General features: G+C 40.5%; 1 protein-coding gene across 3 annotated transcripts in view; it reads right to left on the bottom strand.

Moving 5' to 3' along the window:
* The window catches only part of LOC127813892 (protein VASCULAR ASSOCIATED DEATH 1, chloroplastic), a 102455-nt gene that overhangs the window by 51973 nt on the left and 37128 nt on the right, over positions 1 to 13354 (bottom strand). For 2 of the 3 annotated variants that reach the window (XM_052355003.1, XM_052355001.1), the window contains exons 5-6: positions 4730 to 4828; positions 4531 to 4632 (exon numbers count right to left, since the gene is read on the bottom strand). In XM_052355003.1, coding sequence (XP_052210963.1) covers positions 4531 to 4632; positions 4730 to 4828 — 201 coding nt within the window. The remainder of the gene's footprint in view (positions 1 to 4530; positions 4633 to 4729; positions 4829 to 13354) is intronic. The other variant, XM_052355002.1, reaches the window with a different exon arrangement.

Raw genomic sequence — 13354 nt, forward strand, 5'->3', positions numbered from 1 at the left:
CCTTTTAATTCTATTTCCTAATAAGTTTCAATTCTTTTAATATTAATTATTGCCTCTTCCTAAATAGGGTTGAACTCTTGAAGTGTATTCTGAAGCCAATCCTAATTACAAAATTGAAAACCAGAACTGTTTCCCAGTGTGCATGTTTTTTCTCTCGACTCTACACCATGAAGCCTCCTTTTTACTCCTACTAGGGCAAGCCCTATCCCACAATTAAAACATCTAATACAGAAGCTAGCATTACTCACTAGACACCAAAAAAGAAAGACAAAAAATTCCAAGCGTCAGTGGTTTTCCTCTTTTCCATGCTTTCTTTCTCTCTAATCTGCACCGTTTATTCTCTTCCTAACGTACTCTCTTCCCTGGTCTCTCTATAGGAGACATTGTTTTCTTATCAGAGTGCATCTTGATCCATTACTGAATGCACCATTTCTGCTGTCTGCCAAGATCTCCATTGAACCATGTCATTCCCTGAAACCATCTTCCTTGGAGAGTCAAATGTTTTCATGCATAATCACTAGTTTGTCGGTGCAAGATTTGAATTTATTTTTGATTACCCTGATTACCAGCAATTCCTCTTCAGCAGATCCATCTTTTTATTTGAGCTTGACATCAGTTTTGACTCTGATCCCTATTCTGGAACTCATTTTTTAGCCATGCTGCACCAATGTCATGCAGTATCCTGAAAATCCAAACACATCCTGAGACTGAGCTATACTCACCACTTCCAGAGTTGCACCATGGTCTTGAATCTTAGGGTTGGTTCAGTGTGTATGTCAACAAGACATGGTATAACCTTCTCTGATGGAGACAAGAATTGAATATAATCAAGTACAGTTCTGTCTGTCTAAACAAAAAGACTGGAATAGAAGGGTCATATTTAACCTTGAGTCTATCCAAACAACTTAATCCAGACCCCAACTTCACCCAAGCCATGTGCTTTAAACCTAACAGAAACTATAAAGCACAACTCAGCCACTGAAACCAGATCAAAAAACACCTCTCTCTCCCTGACAACCCATCTTGATCATAAGAACTGCTCCAGTCAGTTTAGTGGAGCCATACCGACACACATTCACCCAGCCTACTACCACAGCCAATTAGGAAACAACTTAATGAAATAGAATCATTCAAAACCTTAATTCAGCACCCCAAGTAGAAGTACTAAACCAACCTAAACCTGTAAAGAGCCAAAGTTCCTGAAACCCAACATGTTTAGCAAACAAAAGCTAACATAAAGTGCAATCCTATCCCCCCCCCCCCCCCCCCAAAAAAAAAAAAAATAATAATAATAATAATAATAAGTGCTAGCTAAAATTATTCCCTGAGTTATCAACTTACCATATGTTTTTATGTCTACTAATAAAGTATTGGAGAAATGTGTTCCCATGATGGATAAGCATGTTTGCATAATGTTTAAAAAATGTCAAGCTTTAAATAAATGAGAATGCAATGGAATTCAGTTTGAAGAGATGTCCAACTCGTGCTAGGAGTATTCAAGAAGTATCAGCATCCAAACAGATATGCTGCCTCTTATAAGCATTTGTAGAACTTATGTTAGAGGAATAACTGCGAATGCGGAAGTTGCCTACTCAATGCTCTCATGTAAACTCAAGCCTCAGAGGCACTCTCACATTCTGGTGCAAGGCCACTTTGGATGAGGGAGACAAGAAGTTGGTCCAAATGTGCTGTTCAGGCACCTAATTGAGGGGGACCCAACCCGCACCAATTTTTGGGGAAAGTCTTAGACCAATGAAGCATAGATGCCTGTTGTTTAGAGTCTGTGTTTTTAGTTTTTTTTATTTTTTATTTTCAAGACCCAAAACATAGAACCCTAAAAACACCATCATCTGTTTCTATATAATTTCAGTTCCATGTAAGAATACCATTTGGAACTGATAAAATGGGCCCACGGCCAGATAAGACCAAAGATTGCACAGCCAGGTTAGGCCATGACACGTAGCTAGGCAGAAGGCATAGCTAAAGCCATCTGAAGGCAGGCAGAAGGCATAGCTGAAGCCATGCGGATAGCATGCGCCATGCAATAGTCACGCAGCCACAGGGCCGCGGGAGGTCACTAGGTTATGTGACCGAGAGAGGTCAGTCGGTCATGCAATTAAGAGAGGTCATGCGGCCATGCTGCCGCTAGGGCTCATGCAGCCATGCGGCCAAGATATATATATATATATATGTGCATATATATATACATATATATTTAAAAGGGAGAAGGTGGAAGCAAGGCATGCGTGTGTGTGTATATGAGAGATATTATAAGGGAGTAAGTGGAGGAATGGCACTACAAATGTATTATATGTATATAGGTAAATGGAGCAAACAGCACATTTACATAATAACATAAGTACAAAGAAAGCGGTGCAAGCTTGGTGGAAGTTTACATTTTATATTATATAATATATGTATGTGGTGAAGCAGAAATCTGGAAGGGGGCCATGCAGTCATGCAACCACTTGGCCAGGTGAGACATCAAGGCAGCCATGACCGAGAGACTTGGCCAAGTTGGGCGGCAACCATGCAGAAGGCACAAGAAGGACATGCATCCAAGTGGGCCAAGAGCCGAGGCATGCGACTATGAGGGCACTCGGCACAACTGAGAGACCCACATGACTGAGAGACCCACGCCCACACATGACCGAGAGACCCATACCTGTGCATGACCAAGAGACCCTTCCCCGCACATGACCGAGACACCCATACTCATGCGCCATGGAGAGGCCTACCTCGTCGCAAACCATGGTTGAACCAATCAAGCCAACCTCCGAGATGCCCACTAAAAATTGCAGGTCTCCTGAAACTTGTCAGCCTCCTCCCTCTCTATAAATAAGAGAGACATCCTCAGGTATACCCACTACACCGCTAAAATTCTAATTCCTCTTTAAGCACGATACTGACTTAAATATCGGAGGGTCCGCATGTGACCTCACCAATACCCCTGAGTTGCTTCTTTCTCAGCAAGTCTCTCATCACTAATGAGGTCACCCGGTCATCAAGTCTCCCATCACCAAGAGACTCTCCCGTCACCAGGTCTCTCGTCACCAAGACTCTCGTCACTAGGTCATGTGATAAGAGGGTCACTCGCCACCCCCTCAAGACACACTCCCACACTCAAAATTCATTGTTGTATCTTGACAACAACAAGAACCAAACAAAATATTTTCTTACTCTTTCCAAAAACTGAAGTGCATTAGGACAAATTTTCTAACGACAATCTTCAAATATTGTTTCACCAAATGTGACCACTCAAGTGTAAAATAGTTTTTTGAAACTTCCATCAAACACCCTCAAGATTTATGATTCCACATTTTTTTCCATTTACTGATCCCCCTTCTCAGGCAGAAAATGTTGTGAAATTTATATAGCTTACCAAAAGTGATCCCTAATCCCAGCTAGCGGCAACAATCCCTGCCCCAAATAAAAGACCAAAAAAAATGACAGTATGAGCTCTATTCAGTCTGAAGAAGACCAAGGGAGAAAAAGGAAAAAAAAATGCGCCAACAAACTTTAAATCATTCACTGATTCAATGTTGTTTTACCCATTCACCTTTTTCCATTTCAGGAAATCTCGTCATCAAGTATGGACTAAACAAAGATACCTGTTCTCTCATCACAATATTTGCCTTAATAGATGTCCCTCTTCTAGATACAAAATTCATGCCATAACACAAGCAATAGGATTTGCATCACCTTCAAAACTCAGCCCTAATAACCATTTTTAGATCCACAAGCAATCCTATTGTCAACAAGGATAATTAACCATACAAATTAGATGCATTGAAGATATTCCAATTAATTAGCTTCTTCATTATGGCTAGAGAAAATAAATGCTGAAGTGCTAGTCAAACTTAGGCTGAAGGATAGGTTGTGCACAACTATGCCACATATAGTCACAGAAACAAACACACACCCATCATTCCTAGTTTCCAACAACTATCAATCGTGAAATTCCACCAAATTCATCCACTAACCAAAAGCATTTTGAGGAGCAGCAGGTGGAAACAAAAGACTTAATTTGGTTGAAATTATAACCCTTAACAAAATTTATAATAAGCTTCCATGTTGTGAACTTAATGCCAAAGAGATTCTTGGGCTTCTAGTCCTCAGACAGGTGAACAAAACAAAAATTCATCCAAGCTTAATCAGTCCTATCCTAACAACGCAGCTGCTATTGCCAATTACACTAAATACAGTGCTCCAGCAAAGCTACAATGATGCAATCCCTGGGATGGTTTTATATTTGCCTAATCCAAAAAAACAAATAATATCCCCCAAGACCCCAACAATAGCAAGGGCCAAAATTATGACTTTTTAAATCACCACAGTAAAAAGTTGAACTGGGTGTACCCAAAAAAAAAAAAAAAAAAGATGCTAAGAGAGTATACAAAAATTAGGAGCCCATAGAAAGAAGAAAAAATAATGAGGAAAGCATTCATCAGAGAGTAAAAACAGATATTATCCATAAATTCAGACCATCTATAATGTGCTTCTTAATAAGTAAAGAGGCAGATGAAATACCTGCAAATCTGAGACTGCATTAGCCCTATTACCAATTTGCAACCAACCATCTTCAATGAGCTTAAAAGCTTCATCACGGGATAGGAAAGATGTAAAAAAGTACTGCCAAAACAATGGAAAAGTTAATGGGGAAGGTGATTCATTCAAAAATATGGATGAAATTCAGGCATTAGAATATGATATCACATATTGCACTTACAACCTTCTTCCCTCCAGCCATAATTTCTATGGCAGTTGGGAATATTCCCGCCGCCTTTGCTCTTCTTACAGCTGTGACTTCATGAAAATGGATTACTTTCTGCATTATAAACCAGTCAGAACTCCAAGATACAACCCAGATTGGCAATAAGAAGAGAATCATAAATAAGCCCGTTACAGAAATGGCATCAATGAGTTTAGAACCAAAGCCGGACATAAAACATTCAGAAGCCTAAAATCTATATAAGTGTATCTCTCTGTCAAATAAATCAACAACATGAAGAATATTAAATATATAAGATACTTGGGAACAAATTCAAGAAAACTATAGCAAATAATCAAACTCATTAATAAAACGTGATGTCAAGCCTCTTTCATGGACTCAGGAGAAAGTTAAAAAATATCTGATGGAGAACAGGAGCTAAAGCATCCTTGAATGATTATGTATTTGGAAAGATACCATACCCAAGAACTATAGACATATAAAAAAAATGACTTATCCATGACAGACATACACAAACATTATTACTCATCCAGCAATCCCTCCCTTTAAGTCTCTGAAATATCGAAGTGTTCAGAACTTATTGAATTTTCAAGAATCGGACACATTTAGGCATTTAAGCAAACACATGTCAGCATATCCAACATGGGAAAAAGCATGTCTTGACAATCATTATGAGAAAAATCACACCCATCTATCTTCCTCTGCCATAGAGAGGAATAAGGATGGAAAATGTCAAGAAAAGCAACTATAGAACCAAATTCATAATCCTGTAGAATCTGAATAGCAAATCAAGCTATTGGTAGAATCAGAATAGCAATCCCTAACTAGGTGTCACGTTCCTAGGGTTTTCCTAGGACTGAGAATGGAATTAGGGAATAGATCGGGAGTGAGAGAATGGAAAGGGAAGGAGAAACCAGGAGAGGAGGGAAAACTCAAAGAATGGAGGGAGAATTTCAGAAGAATCAAGAGAGAGAACAGAATTTCAAATTCATTCATTCAGTCATAAGCTCTAGTCCCTACTCGTTAGCCTGCTTATAGGCTGTTGCATGCTGTAACAAACTGGCAGTACAATCCTAACAGCCTAAGGTACAACAAAGAAAATTACACGTAAAAGAACAAATTACTCCTAATGCCCTTGGAGTCATGACAATTTTCCCCCCTTGAGCGGTTTCTTGTCCCCAAGAAACTTATTACAGCTGTGCCTTTTTCGTTACCCAATTCCCGCTTGTTCTTCTTCTCCATCTTCCTTCTAAGCTCATTAACTGTCTTCAACATTTGTGGCTGGGGCTGACTTTGTCTCCACAAGTATAGCATAGTGCTAACCTCTGTCTTTTCTCCATTGTCAATAAGGTAGCTGCAACAGGGTTAGGATTAACACTAAAATTTTTATTTCCTTGATTGCCTTCCAATTGTTGATTGAGCAAAGGCTGAATGTTAGATGAAGGTGCGTACTTAATGAAAATAGCTTCCAAGGTAAGCTCGTGTAACCTTGCCTTCTTAGCAGCCTCCTTCACTGTTGCAGGCTGCATCATCTTGACAGTGGGTCTCAGCTCATCAATTAACCCACTAATGAAGCTAGATACAAAATATGATTCATCTAAGGTTGGATGGGAAATGATCGGCAATGATTTTAGTTCCTCAAATCTGAATAGACACTCATCCACCGTACCTTCCTGCTTCATCTTGATGAATTCCTCAATAACATCCGACATAGTCCTCCCCATGAATCACATACAAAAATCTTCTATGAACTCTGGCCAACTCAATTTTGTCCACATTCTACTCCACCCCTAGAACCATACATCCGCCATGTCATTAAGATAAGTGGTTGCCAAATTCACCTTTTGTCCTTCCGCCACTCTATAATAATAGAAGAATTGCTCACAACGACGTATCCACCATCGTGGTTTGTATCATTCGGATACCAAAATGTCCTATCTTGACATTAGAGCAAGGTATGGATTTGTATAGGCTCCTCTTGTTAACGATTCCAGCATCAACTCCGACCGCTCCTCTATTTCTATAGGATCAAGAGTATGTTGTCTACCTGTAGATCCAGCAAGGATCAGAGCCATGTTGGTCCTTAGAGGAAAGTCTGACGATAAGCTCGCATTCGACATTCTAGAGAATAGGCTTAAAACAGTGCATAGTTGCTAACCAAAACAAGAGAATTCTTCTCTGAGACTAGACAAGTCTTCTCTCAAATTCCTCTCCACCATCATTGTCTTGGATCTGCCTCGACTCACTTCCTCTTAAGTCCGACAAAGGCCAAGTCCCATCGCCTCCAATCTCTCCTCCAGTTGCTCCAAGTTCTATCGAAAGCTAACGTCCATGCCCAACCGAGTTTACAATTGCTTCATCCTCATTCCTTCTGCCATCACTTAATCCACCCATCGCCTTCAATCAATTAACTACCCAATTCACTGGATTCGATTGGAGGAGGTATCCAATCGCAATTGCATGAACATCGATCACCTTTGCTCAATTAACTATCCAGTTCACTAGATACAATCGGTGGATGTTTCCAATCATAATTGCACTAAACTCTTATCACTCGGAATTGTTACTCGCCGAAAGTACTCGAAATCAGATGGCCGGGGATTGCTGGGCTTTGATACCAATTGTCACGATCCTAGGGTTTTCCTAGGACTGAGAATGGAATTAGGGAATAAATAAGGAGGTGAGAGAATGGAATGGGAAGGAGAAATTGGAAGGAGGGAAAATCAAGAGAATAGAGAACAAATTCATTCATTCAATCATTAGCTCTAGTCCCTACTCATTAGCCTATTTATAGGCTGATGCATATTGTAACAAACTGGCAATACAATCCTAACAGCCTAAGGTACAACAAAGAAAATTACACGTAAAAGAACAAATTACTCCTAATGCCCTTGGTATCGTAACAATAGGGTTTATGTCACTAGCAAACCTGAAATTATTAGCAATAAATTGCACAAAAGCCTATGGCTACACTAACTATAAGCCAAAAACAAATACTGGAGCCATTATCTACCTCGAAATAAACCTATGGAACTCAATCCAAATATATATGGATGTATGTAACACCTTGTGTCTCATTTGAGGATCCAAGAATGTAATAACAAGTGGCATGGGCTAGAGTTGACTTAAGGAGGTCAGTTGTAGTAGGAAGTGGGTTGCAAAAGGTATCAATCGACCATTAATTGTCATAACCCAAGGATATATTAGGAATAATCTAATACATGTATTTTCTTCTTCTTGTACTTTGTTGCTTACTTCTTGTACCTTTCAGTTGTTACATTGCCTAGACAACCTATAAATAAGTTATAGTAGTTCGAGAATGTATGTTTGAATGATAATTGAATTCAATTATTTCCCTTTCATCAATTTGTCACTGCCCTTGGCAAAAACAATAGAGTTTCCCTTGATTCAATGAGATTCAAGGGATCGTAACATGGAAAATTAAAGAGAGCAAAGGAAGAACGGAGTGAACAAAGAGAAAAAAGTGAGATGAGAGAGAGTGTAGAGGGAGAGAAATTGAGTTGTTCTGAATTTGATTTTGCATAACCTCTCCCACAAAGTAGGGAGGGTAAATCAACTCGCTTGGCATGGGTGCGGATGCAGCAGATCATCCCCCTTACCAACGATTACAACAACTTCTTTTGTCCTTCACTATGGCCTCACACGTGACCCTCCTATGCTAACAGAATTGACAACTAGAAATTAAGTACAATAAATGAAATAAAGGAATTACAGCAAAACAAGGAAACAAAATAAAGACTGAACATTAAGGCAAAAAATTTAAAATAGCCATAGCTATGACAATTTCCCCTCCCTTAGAAACATTTCTTGTCCTTAAGAAATGCTAAGGAGACTTGCAACCCTTGGAAAACGCTCAGTAGATACTCCCAGGTGTTGCCCTTGGTGTCCCCATGCTCCCATTTTACCAATACTTGGATGAGGGGAATCCCCTGATTGTATACAATTGTCCTGTCCATAATAGCTTATAGCTCCATCTGGCTATCCTTCTCCTTAGGTAGTGTATAGCTGGGTTGACCTACTCGGTTCCAGTTGACCTCTTCAAAAGGGACACATGCAAAAACCGGATGTATGTGGGTGCCTTTGGGTAATTGGAGCCAGTAAGCCACCTTGCCTATTTTGTCTGTTATGATAAACGAACCAAAATACTTGAGACTTAACTTGGACACTAGTCCTTGACTAATGGTCTTCAAATGTGGATACCTTAGCCTTAGATACACTTTTTCTCCCACCTCCAATTCTCCGTCACTTCTCTTCTTGTCTCTTTTCTTCTTGTCTGCGTATCGCTTCATCCAGTTTCGAGCTGAGGCTAACTCCTATTTTAATTGTTGCAAAACTACCCTCCTTTGCTGTAGGTATTCTTCCACTGACATTGTTGTAGTATGCCCCTCTATGGTAAGTAACAGTGGGGGTTTGTATCCATACAGTGCCTCAAATTGGGACATTTTTAGGGATGTGTGGTAAGTAGAATTATACCACCATTGTGCCAAGGCTAACCACCTATGCCAATTCTTGGGCTACTGGATACACATGCACCTTAGGTAGGTTTCCAGCACCTGGTTAACCCTCTCAATTTGCCCATCTGTTTGGGGGTGATAAGCTGTTGACATATTGAGCTTAATTCCCATAGATCCCATAAGCTCCTACCAAAAATGACTTGTAAACACTTTGTCACGATCTAATAAATGGTTCCCAGCACCCCATGCTGTGACACTACCCTGTCCATAAATACCCTAACTACCTCCTTGGCTGTGTAAGGGTGAGTCAACCCTATAAACTGAGCAAACTTTGTGAACCTGTCCACCACAATCATAATATTGTCCTTCCCTTCTGACTTGGGCAGTCCTTCGATAAAATCCATGATCACACTAATCCAAGCTCAGTCAGGTACTGGTAGGAACTATAGGAGACTGGGGTAAGCCACATTCTCATGTTTACACCTCTTGCATATGTCCCATGCTAGCATGAAGTTCTTCACATCCGTTTTCATCTTGGGCCAATAGAATAACTGTTTAACCCTGAGGTAGGTGTTTTGGATACCCGAATGTCCCCCCATTGGTGACTCATGCAAGGACTATAAGACTTTTTGCTTAAGGTCCCCTTTACCCCCTATGACAATCCTGCCCTTGAACCTCAACATCCCCTCTGTTAGAGAGAAACCTCCAGCCCCATTAGACTCCACCACTAGCCTTTCCAGTGGCTCCTTATCTATGCATCGTTGCCATAGCTATCAATAACCTCCTGACACCACTCAGGCACCACGGTAGTAATGGCACACTACCTTCCTCTTAGCACTTTGATAGTGCATTGGTAGCTACATTTTCCTTACCTCGCCTATATTGTATTGAATAATCAAATCCCATTAACCTGGCCATACCTTTTTTTGGCAACTGAGTTTGTAACTTCTGTTGTAGTAAAAAATTTAGACTTCCATGATCTGTTTTAATGATAAATCTACTCCTTCTAAAGAATGTCGTCACTTCTCCACAGCCATTAACACTACTAGGAATTCTTTCTCATTGATGCTCAACCCCAAGTGCCTTGTACTTAAGGCTTGGCTCGAGAATGCCAATGGCCTCCCTTTTTGCACTAGGACTGCCCCTATGCTTACCCCATAAGCGTCAATCTCCAATACAAAGGATTCATTGAAGTTTGCCAATCCTAAAGTTGGCATTGTACTCATCACTTCCTTAAGCTTTTAAAAAGCTTCTTTGGCCTCTTTACCCCATTTGAAGTTTCCTTTCTTCAAGAGATCAGTTAGTGGCTTGCTTATAACCCCATACCCCTTGACAAATCTCCTATAATAGCTGGTTAGGCCAAGGAACCCCCTCAAAGCCTCCAAGGTTGTGGGTTTAGGCCAAGTGACCATGGCTTCCACTTTCCTTGGGTCTGTCCTAACCCCATCTCCTGATATTAAGTGACCTAAATATTCCACCTAATCTTGACCAAAGGAACACTTAAACCTTTTGATGAAAAGCTGGTTAGATCTGAGGACCTCTATGGTGGTTCTCAAGTGGGTTAAATGTTGATCTAGGGTTGGGCTATAAACAAGAATGTCATCGAAGAATACTAGTATGAACTTTCTCAAAAAAGGCTCAAATATTTGGTTCACAAGTGACTGGAAAGTGGCTGGGGCATTGGTGAGTCCAAAAGGCATCACCAAAAATTCAAAGTGTCCATGATAGGTTCTAAAAGCAGTTTTATGGACATCTTTGGTTTTCATTTTGATTTGGTGATAGCTTGATCTAAGGTCTAGCTTGGAAAAAATAGTGGCATTATGTAGCTCATCCATTAGGTCTTCTACTAAAGGCATAGGAAATTTGTCTTTTATAGTTAGGGCATTTAGTTGTCGATAATTGTCATGACCCTAGGATTTAGCTAGGGTCTTAGAAGGAATTGGAAGGAATTTGGGGAAGAACATAGAAGAAATATGAAGGGGGATATTGAACAAAATTAGGGAGAAAGTTAAGAGAAATGAGAGGGAGAATGGAGAGAAATTTAGAAAGGAAAATAGAGATTCAATATCAATTTCAGCATGCCCTCTCTCCACTTACAATTGGCCTTTTTATAGGCATAGCTAGATGCTTAACTAATTTCTAACAATATCCTAACAGCACTCATGTGCTTCTAACAACTTGTAAAATATCCCTAACTAACTATTATACCTTATTACAATAATGCCCATTTATTGCTCTTAGGGTCATGACAATAATCCACACAAAAACGTCATGAACCATCCTTCTTTTTTACTAGAAGGACTAGTGAGGCAAAAGGATTGTGGCTAGGTCATATGAAGGACTGGTTTAACATCTCCTTCACCATTCTTTCAACTTCTGTTTTCTGAGTGGGAGAATATAAGTAGGCCTTGATGTTCACGGGTTCAAAATTAGGCTCAAGGTTGATAGAATGGTCTAGGTTTCGGATGGGAGGTAGGGCGTCAGGCTCAGCAAATAAGTCCTCAAATTCCACCAGCAATTTATCAATAAGGTAATATGAGTGTACTTAACCAATATTCCTTTTCAGTTGTTGATTGACAAGGTTAGTTCCCCAAACATCATCTTCTCGGGTCCCTCTTCCACTACCACAATCAAAAACAATTGAGTCAGCTTGCTCCATTTGCTTCTAATGACTCTATGCAACCTCTTCCCTGTTATCATCTTTCATGTACCGGTTTCTCTTCCCCCTTTTAGTGTCCCCCTTTTCCCTCCTTTTTCGAAGGACACTTCCATCCAATTAAAGTCAGAACTTATGGGACTTACCCCCTTCATCCAGTCAACCCCTAGGACCACAACACATCCTCCCAATTGTAACAGCCTGAGATCTTATTCAAATTCCTCTCCTTGCATCTCCCAATTGAATATGTGGCAAACCAAATTACTCAGTACCCTTCCCCCATTAGCTACTGTCACACTCAGGAGTTGAGTGTTCGAGAGTGGACACTTCAATCTTTTAGCAATGCCTTCATCAAGGAAGTTGTGAGTGTTTCCACTATCTATCAAAATCATTAAGCTCTTGTCCTTCACCTTTCCCTCTACTTTGATTATTTTGTTCTTGGTCACCCCTTCCAACACATGGAGTGAGATTTCTCCGTTGTCATCATCTCTAGACTCCTCACACTCCTCAGTTCCTTCTCCTCCTTCTTCCATTCCTTCCCCTGAGTCTCCCTCCAATAAGAGAATTTGGCACCTACATTGATGCCCTGATAAATACTTATCCCTACATCTAAAACACAAACTGGGCTGCCTCGTCTGATCATTGAATTTCCCATTTGAGTGGGGTACCCCCAACTGCTTAGCTTTGGTGTTGCCCCTAACCCAATCACGATTGAATCCCTTCCCCCCTTGATGGGAGGTTTCCATTGTCATAGGCTTATTTTGTTGCCTGTACTTCTTTATCAAAGCCTCAACCACTATCTCTTGTAGGCTAGCACTCTTCATTGCTTGTTCAACTATTCGAGGTTTGATCATCTTAACCATAGGCCTTAGGTCATCACTTAAGCCACTCAAGAAGTTAGACACGAAATAGGCCTCAGAGAGATGAGGGTCCTGGCAGCTCATGAGAGATTCTCCTCAAATCTATTTAAGTAGGTTATCAATTCTCCCACCTACCTTAGTTTATTAAACTCTTCAACAATATTTGACATACTTCTTTCCCTGAACCTCTCGCATAGTTTCTCAACAAATTCTCCCTAGGTGGGATGATCTCTCACACTAGTCCACCCTTGGTACCAAGCATCTACTACGTCATCAAAATAGGCAGCCGCCAAGGATACTCCTCTCGCTTCTGGTATGTCATACCATTCGAACATCCTCTCACACTTCCTTACCCACCAGCATGGATTATCTCCTTCAAAGACAGAGATCTCCATCAGAGGTATGGGAAACCCCGACAATTAACGATGGCCCTGCTTTCCACGGCCCCTATCTGACATTGTTTCTACCTCCTTATCCTGTCCCCCTCCAATGTCAGGAGTTTCAGGCCTACAATTTGTTCTATTGTTTCGTAAGAGAGGTTTTGTTCTATCTCTAGGAGGAAATTCAGGGGCCATACTCACCGAGTTTTGGCGTGTGAACATCAACATGAATTGTTAAAGTTGTGTTCCTA

The sequence above is a fragment of the Diospyros lotus genome, chromosome 12 (assembly GCF_014633365.1).
Source record: "Diospyros lotus cultivar Yz01 chromosome 12, ASM1463336v1, whole genome shotgun sequence".
Classification (NCBI taxonomy): domain Eukaryota; kingdom Viridiplantae; phylum Streptophyta; class Magnoliopsida; order Ericales; family Ebenaceae; genus Diospyros; species Diospyros lotus.